At 41.7% G+C, this 18,290-nt stretch overlaps 1 protein-coding gene across 5 annotated transcripts in view; it reads right to left on the minus strand.

The window, feature by feature from the left end:
* Positions 1–5,633: 5,633 nt before the first annotated feature.
* Positions 5,634–18,290, minus strand: part of DIP2C (disco interacting protein 2 homolog C) — a 321,779-nt gene continuing 309,122 nt past the window's right edge. For all 5 annotated transcript variants that reach the window (XM_051612589.1, XM_051612588.1, XM_051612586.1 and 2 more), the window contains 4 exons: positions 17,499–17,573; positions 16,220–16,394; positions 14,281–14,404; positions 5,634–8,796 (listed from right to left, as the gene is read on the minus strand). In XM_051612589.1, coding sequence (XP_051468549.1) covers positions 8,544–8,796; positions 14,281–14,404; positions 16,220–16,394; positions 17,499–17,573 — 627 coding nt within the window. In that variant the 3' untranslated portion in view covers positions 5,634–8,543. The remainder of the gene's footprint in view (positions 8,797–14,280; positions 14,405–16,219; positions 16,395–17,498; positions 17,574–18,290) is intronic.

The following is an 18,290-nucleotide window of genomic DNA, read 5'->3' on the forward strand; positions in this document are numbered from 1 at the left end:
AAAAGCCCATGCAGTTAAAGAGCAGCCAGGAATTTAAGCTTAAGAGCTGCAGGCCTGCTGGAGCTCCTCCCCAGCCCTGGCAACAACCCAGCCTGCCACCATTTTGCCATGGCAAGTGTCCTGGCAGGGCCCAGCCTGTGCCTGCAGCAAGCCCTCCTGGCCCAAGGCATGACATGGCAGCTCACTTGGCAGCACTGGGTTGAACTATGTGAAAACAGTCAATGTCATCCCCCTTCCCCCAAAATCCTGCTCGCTGCCTTTGACCAGCAGGCCACAGGGAAAGGTTAACCTTAGTGCTCTCACACCTGCCTCGGCAGTCCCCATCACTCCCTCAGGGTGAGCTCCAGCACCTGGTGGAAGTTTCTCCCAGACACAACACTCCTGCCCAAAGCTTCTCAGCTCAGCAGCAGGTTCCCAGGGCTGCACTCTCCACACAGAAGGAGCTGCAGAGATGGAACCTATTTACAGGCTTTTCTGGTAACAGCTTGTTCAGCTAACAGGCTGCACCCAGAGGGTGGTGGTAAATAGCTCTTTGTCAACCTGGCAACCTATCACAAATGGGATCCCAGTGCTGTTTAATGGTGTCTTAAGTGATCTGGCTGGTCAAGTGTACCCTGATGAAGTCTGCAGATGGCACCAAACTGAGAGGGCAGTAGACACTTCAGAAGGGTGAGCCACCCTGCAGAAATACCTGGATAGGCTAGAAGAGTGGGCCAACAAGAACCTTATGAATTTCAACAGGGACAAGTGTAAGTTCTTGCTCCTGGGAAAACATAACCCCAGAGTGCCAGGATCTATCTGGCTGGAGAGCAGCTCTTTAGAAAGGGACCCAGGGGTCCTGGTGGACAACAAGTTCAAAATGAGTGAACAATTTGCTGCAGCAGCAAAGAAAGCCAACAGGCTGCTGGGTTGCCTCAATGAGGGCATCACCAGCAGACATAAGAAGTCATCATCCCACTGTACTCAGTGCTTGTCAGGCCATGCCTGGAATGGCGATACTGTGTTCTGTTCTGGTTCTTGCTATACAAAAAAATGTGCACAGACTGGAAATGGTGCAGAGAAGGGCCACAAAGATGATCAAAGGACCGGGAAGCCTGCAGTACAAGGAAAGGCTGAGAGAACTGGTTTTTTTCAGCCTGGAAAAAAGAAGGCTAAGGGGAAACTTCATCACCATGTTCCAAGACTTAAAGAAGATGGAGACTCCTTTTTACAAGGTAAATGGTAAAAAATGTTTTAATCCATGGTTTGGTTGGCTTCATCCTGTGTTCAGAGGAGGAATGTTCTTGTGCAAAGGCACTCATAAAGAACAAGGGAAGTTCTCCTGAAGGTTTTGTTGGAGCAAACAATGCCCTGAAGGGTATTTAGGCCAAATTTCTTACACTTTACTGAACTCAAATTCTTCCCGTGATCACACCCCTCTGATCTCAAAGGTTGTGTGTGACTTCATTGGGTCTGCAGAGCAGGGCTCCTTGCCTTACTTGCCCCTCATGGGGCACACTGGGATTGGGGTTCTCCCAGCCTTTCCCCATGAACTGAGGTATGGGGTATCAGCTTGGCACCAGTGCAGTGGGGCTGATGGTGCCAAACTTCAGAGGAGCCCTCCAAAATGCTTGTGTATGTCCTAATGGGAACCATGTGGCCATGGTGAAGAAGCCATGTAACTCCTGCTACTCCTCGTGGACCCTCATTAAAATGCTCTTCCTTTGAGGGAGAGCTGATCCGTATTCAAAACCAAAGCCAAATGTGGGCTCTAGGATTATTTTTTTTAAAAGAGTATGACTTGAAGTTCAGCTCTGCACTCAGCAAGTGCTCACATGCCCTCTATGACTCTCCCTGTGGTTCAGCATTTCCAAATCAGAAGTTGGATAAATAGAACAAATATATTTTACTGAAAATTAAGTCAAACTGCCAATGAGACCAGTTGCAGCCTACATTTCTGGTTGCTTTCTCCAATGCTTACACGTTGTCACATCTCATTTGGACTGACACATTGCTTCCTCACTTTGTCCCTCTCCCACAGATGTGTTGCCTTTATTGTGCTGGAGAAGTAAGTGGTGCTGCCAGTTGTATGTCAAGTGCAATGAAAGTGCATGTTTCCACATGCACACACAGCAAAAATGCAATCACAGTGCTTTCCAAGAGAGGCTTGGAAGCCCCATTATGTGATCCACTGGAAATGGGAGCATTTAAACAATAGTTTTAATTTTAAATAATCTGTTTTTTGTTAGAAAATACTCAAAATTGAGGGATCTCTAGTAGTAATTTTATTATGGCTTAAAACAGCAGTCAAAAGCTTCTTGTTTGGTTAAAGGGCTTTGACTCAAGATGAAAAAATACTTCCATCCTTTGAATTAATAACTATAGCTGAGACCACACTTCATTTGCCTTTTTATTTTTTTTTCCCCCCCCCATTACTAAGCAAAGAGCTGTAAGAGGAGGGAGGGGAAGAACTTAAATGTTCCCCATTCAGTTTTTGCTGTCCCTACCCTCTGGACTGGCAGGGTGGGCTTTGGGTTTCCAGCACCTTCCCCTGCAGCACCCGGGCATCCTGGGCCTGCGTGTCCCCGTCACTGCCCCGGCCAACAGCCAGTCCTCCCTGAGCCTCGCGGGGTGTGTGCGTGGCTGTGACACCCTGCAAAGGCACATGAGTGCACATCCTCACCTCAGCATCCAGCTGCCTCTGGTGGGGAGGGAAGAGGACACATAAAAATAATCCTCCTGTGGATTTCAGGGAAGTATCCAAACCCAAATATTTGTGAGAGGCACCCTAGAAATTAATGACTGAGCATATGTGTCTGCAGTGCTTTTTATCTCCTCAGCCACTCATTTCCTTAGGGCAGTTGGCTCAAATTCTCATCTTCCTCTGCTCTGTGAATACTGGACATGCCACATTCCCCTCCTGACCTTGCTTTGTGGAAACACTATTTTCATCTTGCATGCAGCTGCTTGTCTTGCCCTAGTCTTCTCTCAGCAACTCCTTCCTTCACTCCTGGGTTTTCCCTGATAGAGACCTGACTTTTTTTTTTTTTTTTTTTTTTTCCCAGGTTTCCTGATCTTTTCAGATTGGGATAACCTCTGTCCTTCTCCCACATCACATCCATCCTCCTACCTCCTTACCTTCCCTTGTTTGGGTCTTATCCCAAAGCCCCTTGGCTGAGTTCAGCAGGTGGTAGTTCATCCAAGCCTTCAGAGTGAATGTGGGGCTAGGAGCAGCAGGGCTCCCAGCACCTGGAGCCCCCTGATTTGACATGGGCTCATCTAAGTGTGAAAATTAAAATGTAGACCCCTAAAATTAGGTGCCTGATAGCACTGGTTAGAAAATCTCAATTGCTTAACCCTTACCTTCACATGTACAATCTTCTCTCTTCTGGCCTTAACTGCTTTTCACCTTCCTCCTACACCAAATGCTCTTTCTAAACCTGCCCTCCATTTGTAGCTTCTTCCACTGGTGTCCTCTTCCACAGTGATGGCTCAGTACAGTTTTCTTCCCAGTGCCTCTCCCGGGCATCTCCAAACCTTTCCCACATGGTGCCACTCACACTTGGAAATCTTTCCCTGTTGTGCTTCCACTGGCTTCATCCCCTTCTTCAGACCCCTCCACTGGACACTCACTACACCTTGTATGAAACCTGTCACTGTCAATCTACCAAAGCATGAAAACAAGATCAATGTTGCACCTCTGGGATCAGCTCATTTTTTTTCCTCTTGGGTGGATCGTATGGTATATAATAGTGCCTTGACTTTGAAGAAATCTTGTCCATGCAGACCAGAAAGAAGAGTGCTCCTAGTACTGATTTGAACTGTTACAATGCAGCGTGACCTGCTCAGGGATCCAGGATCAGGATGCATGCTAAAAATGTATAGACATGAGCTGCTGCTGCTTTTTTTTAGACCAGCTTTAAGGTGAAACCTCTCAAAAGTGAACAGAAAAACCCTGGAAAGTGTGTTTATCTAAGTCATGGTGAGAGCTCTTGGGAAAGTGGGCTGCCAAACAGAGCACTCCGGATACAAAAAAAATAAACAACCAACCAACCATCCTTCTAAATTTTATCCCCAAATGAAATTATTAAATTCTACTTTCAGAATGGTTACATTCTGCCTTCTCTGCCCCTTCAAATCTCAACCAGTTTTAGGCAAAAATTCCTTCTATTAAACCAACTGAGCACAAAATTAAAAATCAGGGCTGGCTCTTACCCTGAGGACAGTGGGCTCCATCACCACTGGGATAGTCTTTCTGGGCTTCACCCCTCATTCCACTGCCTGGGCAGCTGTGGCCCCCACCCGCACCCAGCCCCGTCCCCTAAAACCACCTGCACACCCCATGCAGAAGCCCCAGCAGGGATGACTGCAAAAAGCTGTGTTGGACAAAGTTACAAGTTTCCCCAAACCCAACTCATTATTTTGTTCAGAAGGTGACTGGTGAGAATTTGCTGCTGGTCACTGTGCATGTCCTCCCTCCTCGCCTCAGATGACAATGCTGCGTAAAGTAAATTTTTGTGTTGAAAAACCACACATAAAAAGCTGCAAGGTCTTTTTATGAACTTTTTTTCCAGTTCTCATCTTGTTAGAATCAACCTGATAATGAATAAATCATATTGTTCTTATTGTGCATGAAATTATTCTTCTAACCCTACTGCAATTTTTATTTTTGCTTGAGATTCCCCACTGGCTTTTCAGAACTATAGTCACCATTTGCCAAAATTATTTTTAAAATGTGTACTTGAAAGATTCTGATCTTTTAAAAATAATCATTAGCACAAAACATCAAAACTCTGCTGTTCCTTCTGTCACCCCTAACTTGCCCTCTCCCTCCCACAATTCTGGGGTTGCACTCTGGATAATTGAGGGTCCTCTAATCTGCACCCGTGTTTTGTGATGAACAAACTGAAATCTGAGGCATTAAAGAGAGGACTTTATACCTTGAACCTCTCAGATGGGCTATCAAAGAAACGAGGACTCAGAACGTAACCTTTGAAATCACATTTGGAAAATCAAAGCTAGGGCCAAACTTCTTGGAGATACTGTTACTCAGCAGTCAGGAGTTGGGTCTGGGCTCAAGGTATTTTTGGAAAAGGCCAATGGAAATATGCAGATCATACTTCCTAGGGGTTGTTGAAGGCTTCTGAATTGATACAGAGGTTCTAGCCCCACACGTGACCAAGCAGTTACCCATAGATTTCCACGGGCAGAAAGCTCCAGCAGAGATGCAACATCTGGATCAGTAAGTGACTGATTAGCAATATGCCGGCAGCAAAACCTTGCGACAAAAGTGATAAGTGACAAATTTGAGGAGTTTTACAGTACTAATGCTTGTTATTGCTTCTCACAAAATGTTACCAAGCTTACAATAATCTTTACACTTTCAGCAAAAATGTGAACAGTATATTTGAATATATTAAAAAGAATTAAAAAAACATTTCACAAAAAACATTTGTTGCCATATGAAAGTCTTTCAGCAATAAATGCCCACACCAGTATTTAAACATTGTTAAAAGTAGAATGATTTGTACTAATAAATTATGCAACAAGAGAGGTAAACAAAATAAAATTACAGTATAGCTCTCCACGTTCCTCCACTGAGCATCTGCAGCTCTTGGAAGCTCCATTTTAGATGACTAATTAAGAAACCGGTATTTTCAGAGCAACAAAAATAAAAGCTTTTATTTGTTCATTTGAATATAAAACAGGCGTTATCACAGATGTACAAAGCGTACTGGTGGTTTAACATACAAGAAGGTTGCTGTCCTTTGCACATAAAAATTTTTGTTTGAAACTGTGATTGGCTGAGTTACATGAATTTCTCTAACCAGTCACCACACTCTATGAAATAACGCTGCTAACATTCAACTGATAAAAGGGACAGTCTTCCCTTGGGTAAAGTGTCAAGCAGGATTAAATATATATAATAAACAAGCACCATGAGGAATCTGCTCCTGTTTGATTAGTTTTGTGTTTAAATGTTCATTGTGTACCCTCTTTTTTTGTGCATGTGCATCAAGTTGATTACATGGTTTTGTCTGACTCCAAAAGCACAAGGTCACAAGACAAACATTTTATACATTCTCATGAATGGTTTATCTACAGTACAATTTCTAATACAGAACAATCCTTCTTTATTGCTCAGTCTGATGGTGCTTAAATGTTTCCTTCCTTTTGCTTGCACAACAAAACCAGAAACTCAGTTTATCGTTTCTCTTAATTCAGGATTTAACAACCATGGATGACAGGTTGCAGAAGAGAGCTGTTATTAACTGCGCTTCACAACTGCATTGCAGTTCTTTTATTCTCTACAAATGCAAAGTTGACTCTGTGAAGGTTAAAGTGATGCTTTGAACGACAGCAAGATTTGTTTTGCAGTACTGAGATCAGCGATAGCAGGACTTCACAAGTTAGTTCACACACTGCAAGTATGTTTGTAATCAATCAATATCTTGTCTGAAACCTTACAACAACTTGCCATTAGGAACAGATTTTACTCTTTTTAGGGAGCAGAAAATGAATTTGACAAAATATAGGATTGGTCTGCAGAGCATGAATAGGGCTATTCACAGGACAGTGAAGGCGGAAAGGATGGTCTGAAAGAAAACGCGACTGACGTGGCAAGATGCTCTGTACTGTACATGCAGACTAAAACGTCCCTACCTTTTAAAAAGATTTTAAACACCCAGCATCGAGACTCCCTTATACGTGATATAAACATGATTACATTTGCCCTGCAACAATCTTAGTCATGCATATCCGGTAATGAGAGCCAGCACATGAACGTCATCTGGGACAATAAGAAAAGCATTCTTGGACTGCAGCTGGTAAATCCCACTCTTGATCACAAACAGGTCAATTCAGTTACAACCACGTGACGGAAGAGGAAGGTTTTAAAAAAAGGGGGCTCGGGGTGCAGGGAAGACAACAGAACTAGGGAATCAAACCTATCTTTTCTCCAAAGGTAGTAAAATGAAGGCAGCTGTGATGCATGTTTTCCTACGCTTCTCCCGCGACGGCCTCGGCTCAGAGACCGCAGACTCCTCCGTTCTTTCAGCAGGCAGATCAGTTCCTCTGATGTTTAATGTGTTTAGGGACTAGTTAGCAGATGCACGATCTGTGCCAGATTGGTTGTAGTGACTGTACCTCCTCTCTGCTCAGGAATAAATTAAAGACCATTGAAACAATCGTTTCCTGTAAATGTAAACTGGATGCATTGGCCACCGAGCTATGTGTCCTAGCTGAGAGGCAAATTGATAACTCTGTGCAAATAACCCCAAAACTTTTCCTTATAGCAGTAAAAACACCAACTAAAACAATGAAAAAAATTGTGCAACAAAGTTCTGCAGCTAGACAACAGTGCTATTCCTCAACCTGCCTTTTCTAAGTCTAACAAGTGTATGCACATGCCAGCACGAATATTTATTGTTGCCTCCATGGCAAAGAAAAGAAAATTATTGTAGTGCATTTTTAGTCTTAAATTCATTCACTGCCTTAAAGGCAGCAATAATTCCACTTGCTGGTATCTAGAGGATTCTTTTTGACAGGGATACTTAGCAATCCAGGATTGCTTTTTTTCAAAAAATTTGTGAGTAACATTTGATTATCTACAGTGGGAGACACCATGCAAGTGACAAGTACTGCATTTTAAACTTTAAAATCTTTTGTCATTAGTGAATTTATATTTCATATATATATATTTGATGTGATACTATCCACTCAAGATAATACAACACTTTGTTTTTTATATTAGCAAACATTTCAAGAATGTAATATTCTTGAATGTTATTTTTCTCTTTTATACTTCTAAAGAGATCAAAATAAATTAAACGTTTGTACATAATTACAGAAGAAGTAGTTAACTTATTTTATCTTTTTAGTTTAGTACAAAGATATTTGCAAGTTCATTGCCGAAATACACCTTATTTATAAATTTCTTCCATTCTAATGCTAACTGCAAAGGCTTTTTAGCCTTTGGGCTTTCAGCATCTCCAACAGAAAGCTGCAAAGTTTCTAATTGAAAGGTGCTACTTTGGGTATTCTTCTCGTACCACTACATAGTTTCCTAAGATGTGGGACCTAAAATGGCTTAAATTAGTAATGGATCTGTATTCATCAGCTTTTTATGACATATTAAAACAAATGAAGAAAACAATTATTTGTATCAGTATGTAAATTGTTTTAAAAGAATCCGTTTAGAGGGCAGAATACAAAAAAAAAGGTCTACTTCAGCTTACTTAATATAAAATACAAAGCCACATTTACTCAAAAAGCAGTATTGTCCAATAAGCAAAAAAAAAAAAAAAAAAAAAAAAAAAAAGATTAAAATGGGCTTCTCCAACACACGGAAGGGCCTTACCCCATAGTCCTTCTTTTCTAAAATTTAGTGGTAAAAGAAAACATTTCACATTTTATTTCCTGCCAATCGTGACTGCTTTGAAAAGTCATAATAGAAACAGTTCCATTCTGATCAGTGTCAGCATCTTATCTGCACACTTTTTTAGTGGACACCAAAAAACTTTATACATCTATAGTAAAGTCCATGGAAGCTTTAAGGTACTAGACTACATGTTGTAGGCCACATAGATGGGATCTAGCTGGTCTGCCAAAAATCCATCTCGTAGGTGCATACGTTGTTTCTCTCCACGGGAGTTGATAGGAATTACACCAATGTCCACAACCACCACCACCCCTACAATCAGATAGTGTTCCTCCAGAACCACGTTGGTGACCAAAGGAACCAGGTCCAAAGCTTCTTGCTCTGATCCATCCAGCTCAACTACAACAACCAATAAATTTGTCCAGGTAAACACCGCGCTGGAATAAAAGAAAAAATAATATTAGTGGTGCTGTCGGGTTTTTTTTCCCATTTCATTTTTTACCCTTTTAATTTAATCTTGTTTACTGTTTATTTCAACTCCGAGGGTTCCTTCTGTATGCTTACCACAAGAGACAACGTCTCCAAGGAGGGGCTGAAGAGCAGCCCTACTAGCTCTCACTTTAGTATTGCTGCAATATTAACTTTTGGCCTAAACTTGAGTCTAATCTTTGCCTGTCATGTAAGGAGGCAGTAGTACAAGGTGAGGTTCCCTCTGAAGCCAGAGAGCTGCCACAGCACTGCTGTGCTCATGAAGGGATGCATGAGCAATGTGTGGGTGGACGCGTCTTTGGGGTTTGTTTTGAAGAGCTGCCCAGAAGAGCAAAGGAGGTTAAAAGAGGACACAGTGAGAGAGCACCAAGGAAACACCAGAAGCATAGTCCAAGCTGAATGATCTTAGGGATAAACTCTGCCTAGGCAAGGGTGTGGAGCTCTGGGAATGTTTACATGACATACTGTGGGCTGCACAGAGGGTGGCTAGGGAGGGGGCTTCCCCCTTGCACAGTGCTGGGCTACCATGGCTGTATGCCTTCTGGACTGGGCTGTCTGCTGTCCAGGCAGGCCACAGCTCAGAACAAGAGCTGTGATTTTCCTGTATCAATTGTTTTATACAGAAATAAGCCATGTCTCCATCTGTGGTATATGGTCTGTGTTTTACTTCTGTTGGGTTTTTACATTCCTTCTTAACAGGTGAGATGGTCAAGGGAACACCATTACCACCAGTATCTCCTCTTTGTTAAACGGACTTTGTAAGACCCCAACATTTTGGTTAAGACCTTGGGCTGAAGCAGGTAAATTTTGGTTCCTGATACCAACAGTCTTTTCTGGCTAAGCATAATGCATTTATCCTTCCACATACAGAGGCTGGGATCATATGGAAGTCTGGTGTATGCTTCCCTTCACTCTCCTCCCCATGTCTCAAATGCTTCCAAAGCCTCTGAAGGAGCCTCTGAAGCTCCTGAAGGAGGACAGCAGGACTGAGGCTCCACAAAAAGCAGTCTCACTCTTCCTTGGAGATGTTTAAGAAACAGACGATGGTTATTTCTTCCTTTAGCTTACCCCACAGCATAAAATTCTATGCATGTAACTCATATACGGAACCCTGTATTTTACCCTCCTTTGCCTTATAAAATCAGGGGATAATTTCCCAGAACTGTCTTGAGCATAAGCATCTGAAAGTTAGAATACATTATGTACATAAGGCAACTTCAAAAAGAGCTCCTTATCCTAACTTGACTTGTGACAGAAGTGCACTGTTTTAGTCTATGAAGACAATTCTGAGAATCCCTGTGCTTTGGAAACTTATCTTGCTTTGCCCAAAAGTTAGCTATGAAAATGTGCTCTATGTTGATGCTTAACAGAACAGACTTTAGAAGAAAAGTACTTATTAAAAAAAATAATTTTCAGATCTTGCCAATATGCTATTTGATTGAATCATTTTTGCTTATTGATCTGGAAAACTAATGGGCAGCCCAAGTAAGGCTATGCAGGTTCCTTTTGACTTAGTACTGCTGTGAAGTGAATTTTAATTTGTAATTATGTTTTCACAGACATTCTAGTAATTTTCAGTTGATGCTGAATATTAACAAAGTGAAGTTTCAGTCTGCACAGGGGACCATCTCCAGAGAGGTCCTAGAATTTTTATGGATTGCTGTACAAACAGCTAGATTTGCATGATATATGTTGTAACACAAAAGCCTGAGGAAGTTTTATTAAAATACAAGTTAGTACCTCAAACAATGTCTTAAACCTACTGCTAGCTTGTTACTTGAGAAAGCAATCAATGGCAAGATTCAGGAGCAGGTCCCTAAGACATGGCTTAGAAGAAATTTGTCAAAACCTTCATGAAGCTTCTATTAAGTCCTAGAGCCACTGACACTCTTAAGAGAGTTTCAATTTAATTTAAAATTAATTTCATATATCATTACTCTCACTAGTGATCATTGTAAGTACAAGGAAATAATGCCATTTATGTTCCCACCAGCTGAGAAGAAGACATAATGGCCAGTATGTATCACTTATGAATACATGAATGTTCTAACCCTGATGAATAAAAAAAACCCCAACTATACAAAAAGCTAGGGACCCAGCTGCACTTTCTCAAGAAATGATGGAGTCACATCCAAGAGATGCAACACAGCCAATGCACTGGGAGCTGGGAATGGCCCCTCCTGCTGCTTACATCCCACCAAATGCTTTAGAAAATGCAAAGTTGTTGAAAGAGAGAGAAAGAGGCCCCTAACAGTTTTCTTCTCCAAATATCTTGTGTAGCTTTACCTATTTGTCAGTAAGCAGAGAGAGAAAAACACTTCTTAGCAAATTCCAGGAAGGTGTTCTGCTCCTTTTTCAAGAGTTTGAAGTTTCAATGAGTCAACAATGTGCTTTAATTAAAACACGTACATACATTATTTCTTAAGATATTTTGCAGTATTAAAAATGCTTTCAAAAATCCCTGGTGTAGTTATACATGACAGTAGAACAGACTGTGCCACTCTTTTGCTTGCTGCTTATTGAGACAAAGGAGGTCCTGAGTCAGAGGTTGTTGATTTTGTGCTAAAATTCCTTAAGAGGCAAGAATAATTTTAAATGACCTTTTAGATCTGACCCTCAATGACAGAAGGTGCACAGCAGGATTCCATGTCAGTCAACAAGTCACTGGTTGCCTCAATAGTGTTAAATGTTACAAAATGAGCATGTGTTTCTTGGAAGCTGAGGCTATTTTTACAATCTGTTGACTGGACATACCCAGTACCTTCTGTTTGCAATAGGCATCAATGCAGTTAAATCCTGACTGGATCACTATAACCAAAACAACAGCGGCCTCCAACAAGAATAGAGCTTCATCCCAGAGGCCTATGCAAAGTATATATACAAAGATTTTACTGGCTATTATTTTGTCACAGGGTGTTTCCCAAAGACAAGAGGAGGATCTCTAGGACAATCTGAAAGAGAAGCTAAGAAAAGTTAAGGACAGTCAAGACTATGACTGTAAGAAAACTCCATGAAGGTGGCTTGAGACAGCTATTAGGCAGAGGCTGGGAACTGTGAGGAAATCTGATGTTGTCACTCTGAACTACTGTGTGTCCATTTTCTGCAGGGACCACATAAAAGAAAACATCTAACTCATCAGCAATCTCTCTTCTCCAAGGAAAAAACAACCCTGAAGACTTTTAATTTTGGCCTTTGGGCAAAGGGTAGTAATAGTACAGCTGAAACTTTCTCATGTGCCTTGTACATTATCACCCAACTACTGCAAAGAGTTAAGGCACCAAGAATTATTTGAATGTACTTCTACCTTCTTGCAGAAATTTGTTGGTCTTTTTTTTTCGGTCCTCCCAGCTTACTCCAACCCTTTTTTAGTTGCCACTATCCGACTCAGGATTTCCATGATAATGGAAATAAAAGGAACCTCAAAGTGGCGTCAGTGCTCTTAGAAAAGGAACATACTTTAAGCATTTTTCACTGAAACCCATGATGACCATTTGTGCAGTGTGATATGGCTACTTCACTCACTGCCCAAGAGCTCACACTTTGAGGACACGCAAATCTCTCATAAATATGTACTGCTGAACCTGTTGATTTATGCATCTTTGGCCACCTTATAATAGACTTGTCCTTAAACAGCTTGATCTGCAAACGTTCTCTCCACTGCTGATGCTGATCTGACACATTTTCATGGAGAATTTCACAGCATCCCTGAAGTGTTCACACTCGTCTGTCTGAGGTGTGTACACGCTGTGTAATGGCTAGCTGGCACAAGACCACACCAGCAGTGATGATGCTCTAGGGAGAAGGCAACAAAGCAAAACCTCAGTTACAGTCAGCCAAGATGTGCTGGTTTGGTTTGGGTTTTTTTTGTAGCAGGCAAGGGGCCCCAAGGGTGGCTCCTGTAAGAAGCTGAAAGGCTCTCCCGGCTCCTAACCAGCCAAGGAGCTATTGGAGAGACAATGGATGTGCCTCTGTGATTAACATATGATAGAATTGATACAAGAGAGCAGAGAGCAAGCAGAAGAGCTGTGCTGGAGAGGGGAGAGTAGTGCTGGGGTGGGGATCCCGAGGCTGGGGAAGGAGGTGCCTCAGCAGAAGTTCCACTACATCCTATGACAAGATGGCAGGCAGCTGTGTCCCTGCAGCCCTTAGAGACACATGGAGAAGCATTCCCTGAAGGCACCAGGGGGCAAATGTGGACCTGCAGCCCATGGACTTGGATCTGCAGCTGTTGAGGACCCTGTGCCAGGGGAGGTGACTGTTTCTGAAGCAGCCTGTGACTCTGTGGGAAGCTTGTGCTGGAGCAGCTTGCTCCTGAAGGACTGCACCTTGTGGAAGGGACTCCTGTTGGAGAGGTTTGTGAAGGACTCTCTCCTGTGGGAAGGTCCCTGTGGGGAAGGAGGGGAGGTCTGTAGGGAATCCTTCTCCCTGAGGAGGAAGGAGCTGCAGGAAACAACAGGCTGTGAACTGACTCTAAACCTCATCCCCTGATCCCCTGTGCCATATGGCTGGTTCTTTGTTACAGGGTTAGGCCCAAACCATGACACAAGCAATTATCTGCCTTAATTTTAATAGACATTTAAGAAAAAAACAAGTTGCTCTGACTAAAGAAACCAGTCTGGTCTCCGTGCTTCATTATGAAGTTTGCTGCTCCAGGCCACAGCAGTGCAGCCAGGATTGAAAAGAAAAATGGAGTGTCACATCTTACACTTGCTAAATTGCTCTGGCTGTTGTGACAGGTTCCTTTTGGTTGAAAGGAAAAGAGCTGAACTGAGGTTAAATCAAAACAAATCCACTACCTGACTCAGTCTTCTGATGCAAGAATAATGAAAAAGCAATTTGTTCTCATGTTGGCCTTAAGAAATTATTACCTGCTGTGTGCATTTGATGATGTGATACATTGATTAAGACAATAACATTATTAACTCATTGATTTACTGCTTCAACTTCCATTGTGATCTTGATTTGATCACTGCTTGATTTATTAATAACCAATTCAAAAGTAAGATTTTGTTCACTAATAAAGTTTATTAGTGTGTTCATTTATTTGAAACATCTGTTTGCTTACTCCTGATAACACTCCTAAAGTTTGAACTCACATCAGTTTGCTTTTTCTGGTCAGAATGTAAATCTCAAACTCCAAGAAACAGCTACTGAGCTACCCAAGAGCTACTTGGCTCTCTCCAATTAGAAGGGTACTCCTTCACTTTTATACTTCACACCAAAAAAAAGAAGCATGTTAAATGATCTTAGCAGAAAACAGTCCTTCTTGATTAAATCTGTTTGTGAAAAGTTTCACCCTAAGGACATACTTACAGCCTGGTGACCATCCAGACAGGCTGTTTCCTGAATCAACTGCAATACCCAAAAAAACCCCTCAGACATTATAGATATTTCAGCTTTATATAAGGGCCCTAGTGTTACATAATCCTTACCATTCTGTGATGCTCTTGTGGGCTCTAATTACAGAGGTTTCGATATCGATCGGATGGTACCTCATCCCTCGTAACTCCATGGCTTCATCTAATGCACCCACAACATAGAGTGCATCATGGCGTTCTGGTTGTGAGGAAAAAAAGATATTAATTATTCTCTAGCCCAGCATATTAAATTACAAAAATGCTCACAAGGATAAATAAGCAAAGTAAGTCTAATTTATCCTTGAATTCCTGAAACCCCAAAGAGATTTCCGAACTCATGTGAATTTTCCAGTACTGAAGTGCAATGTAGAGCAGAAAGGAGAAGGCATAAACACTGTTCCCATTTGAAGAAGAGAATGGTGGAAGTCTTTATCCAAAGACAGTGGCATAATTTTTTCTCCAAGATGGATGCAGAAAAAACTGATTCTTTTTTTAAGGTGTCCTAAAAACGCAATAGGCTCCTTGTTTCTCTTTCTTTTGAAAGGATGGGTTTGACACTAATGGTATAGATTATGATCTAGGAGCTCTGAGATGGTCAGTAATGTTGCTGAAGGTGTATTACAAAGGTGTTTCTCAATAAACCAGATATATGTGCCATGTGCCAGATACAAATTGTTCATTCAGACAAATAGCAAGCTCTGGAGCATAATACTCTTATAGTAAAAATTTTTACTGACTAAAGAAATAAATGAGGCTGAAATGACACTTTAAAAATAGATATTAGGCTGATAATAAACAACTGCATGTTGTCCATGAAGAAATAATATTTGCTAACAGATTTAAAAGCAGATAACTGGCTCTTTTTGCATTAATTTAGATAGTTGCACAGGGGTAATGTAACAGCAATATAACCTCTACCAGTAACAAAGGGCAGAGAACTTTCTCCACTGGGAGCTAAGTGGGAGGAGAACAGCGACTTAGCAACTCTGCCAGGAGAAGATTTAAGCCATTTGGATGCTTAAATTGCAGTATCCTCAGAGAATCCTGAATTTTCTAAAGGCTGGGCTATCATTATGAAAGGAAAAAAGCCTGCACAACTGAAAGTAAATCTCCTCGAGAGGATGCTAACATGGACATGGGCAGCAGTTGTAATCCACAGTGATTACTAAAGTGCTTTCAGATTTAGTGAATTCACTCTTTGGCTGAATAACTGCTGCTCTAATTGCAGTGACACTGGGGCCCTGCGAGGGCTTCTGGAGGTGCTTGTAGCATTGCTAGAAATCATTCTGTGCCAACAGCCTCCACTGCCCTCTCAGCCAGCTGCCACTCGTGGCACTGTGCTCTGCAAAAATCACAGGAAAGTAATGTTTTCCCAGGCAGAGGCTCTGTGTGCCTGGAAGTGCTGGTTGGTTTACCTGTGAACAGGAGATTAGGAATGTCATAAAAAGAAATAACAAAATCCTGTATGTTCCCAACAGAAATCCCAACACCCCATAGCTTCTTTTGCAGGCTACTGCTTGTATTACATCTCAGTAGCCATCCCCCCAGGTTTAAATACAGGGAAATCTGAGAAATGGACAGCTTCTGTAAATAAGTGTGTAACAGAGGAATTATCAAAGAAGGTGGTTGTCACAGGAGGGACAGGGCTCAGACTCACAGGAAGGCTTTTTCTATCTGCAGAAATACATTCCTGTAGATATGACTGCAAGAACAAATGGTGGCGTTTTAAGCTACATTTCCTATTTTTCAAGCTGAAGTACTTGGCACATCAACAGTGCCAAAAAGTCACCAGTGGAGGGGATTTACAGCACCTGAGGTGTGGCAAAGAAAAACAACTGCTTCAGCAGAGAAGTCTTGCTCTCTGTTTTATTTTATGATTGTTTTAATTAACATTTTTTTGCAATTCTAAGGGTTTCACAGTCTGAACATGTTGGGTAGTGGCAGGCCAAGAGACTCATAATAACCCAATAACCCCAATTATGTGCATAGACCAAGAGAGGGAGAAAGCTCTTACCTCCATTTGCATCTGTAAGTTCTGTTCTTCTCAGGAACCCCAAATAGCCAGTTCGAGCCCAGATAGTCTGTGTGTCTCCAAAGCTGAGTCTTGAATTAAAATGATCTGATTGCAAAGATTCATCTCCATAGATGGTAAAATACCCACTGGCATTGTGAGTGCTGTGTACCCATATCTAAGTTAAAAGCAATTATACTGGTATTAATTAAAGCAGCATTCCAGAATGAAGCATTATTGAATTCTTCATGCAAGTATTTTTAGTCATAGCTAGATAATATTATAATGCCTTTTAACACTGTTTCTGAACCTGGTACTGACCCAGTTTTAGGCAGTCAGACTCCAGTTGACGCTTACTGAAGTTGGAGTGCAGATCTGAGCTGTGCCTGGTTAGAGAGGGACACTGAAGTCATGGCTGTGAGGAAACCTGCCTTGCAACATTCTGATCCCAGGTTCACCAATGACTTGCACAGCCCCTTGAATGGCTCAGCTAGCTCTGAGGTCTGCTTGGTGTGGCCATTTTCAGAAGACCCTAAAGACCACAGTATTCTTTCCACTGCCCCCCTCCCAGTGCAGTGTATTTACTCCAGCAGGGCTCCTTGTGCACCAGACAGACAGATAATTTGAAAGGGTGAGGCCAGGAACCTTCACCTATATGGAGAAGGATTCATCTCATCTAACTCAAGGCATCATGGAAATTGTTATGATATCATAGTAATGAAATCTTACAGATGAATCTCACAATTAGAATGTAGTTTTAATTATGACTAAGCAAATTCTTCATTGTGTTAATTTGATCTTTAATTGCTCATCGAAAATATTTCTCTAGAAACATAAATTGGAAAAACATATAGTCTTGCTCAACTCAGCTAATGAGAGTACTTCAGTGCACTGAAGCACAATGATTACAAAAAGAACAGCACTAGAAAACCATCTCACTGAAATTAGACTAATCAATAAACTTATTTTTTCAATTAAGTTTCCATTAGAATCAGCAAAGCACCAAGTAGAAAATACATTTTGAAAAAGCACATTTTCCCCCATTTTTTAACAAACTTGAGCTATTATTATTGTTTATCAAATCTCTTGCTAGCAATTGCAATAATGATGCCAATATCATGCTACACACTTTATCTACTATGGAGATCTATAGAAGTTAGAATTTTCTTAACCAGGCAGTTGAGAAGACATATTATAGGAAACGATTGGCATGGTTGAGGACGGTAGCTTAATCTCTGCAATTTAGTTCAGAGCATACAAAGGTTAAGTTTTCATCACTGACCTCACCAAGATGAGAATCTCCTAGGGGTCCCTTTGTTTCTGGATTAGCAATAATGATTCGTACTCCTGGGAGGATCTATTAAAAGAAAACATGAGGCAGTAAGAAAGCAGATACTGGCTTATGCAATCATATGCTGACTCTTTGTCCCCAAAAAACCTTCATGAGAAACTAGAAAAAAAACCTTAAAAAGTTAAAGTAGACTTAGAACATAAAAAATTAAAATAGTCCATAGATGTAATAAATTCTGAGATATCTGGGAAATGCTACAAAACCTTTTATCTTTGTGAAAGCTGTTCCATCATTAAAAACTGCTAAGAAATCAAATGTTCACCTATAATAGAAAAGTCCTACCAAATGTTCCAAGTCTGACTGTATGGTAGAAGAGAAAAAAAAAACAACCAAGAAAGCCGGAGGCTCCATGCAGTCTGCCCAGAATGAGGCTTGCCAATAGGTTCATGTAATGGGCATGAGCTACAGAGGTGGGCAGATGTTAAACCCTAAAATAGAAAAGGGAGCATCCTCTGACCATGAGTGTTTGCAAAGCTGTGGTTAGAAAGCTTTAGATGAGCACCCACAGCATCAAGGGCAGTCAGTGAGCAGGCAGTGCCTCAGTGCTCAGTGCAGCTCAGTCCTTTCTCCCAAAGGCAGAGCAGGAGACCTGGGTCACTGGCACGGGGCCAGGCACTGCAGCCAGGGACAGAGCTGAGAGCAGGACCCCCATCCCTGTGTGCCAGTCCTGTGTCCCCAGCCTGTCCCCACAGGGATACCACCCACCAAGGACAATCCCTCTGC

The sequence above is a fragment of the Apus apus genome, chromosome 2 (assembly GCF_020740795.1).
Source record: "Apus apus isolate bApuApu2 chromosome 2, bApuApu2.pri.cur, whole genome shotgun sequence".
NCBI lineage: Eukaryota > Metazoa > Chordata > Aves > Apodiformes > Apodidae > Apus > Apus apus.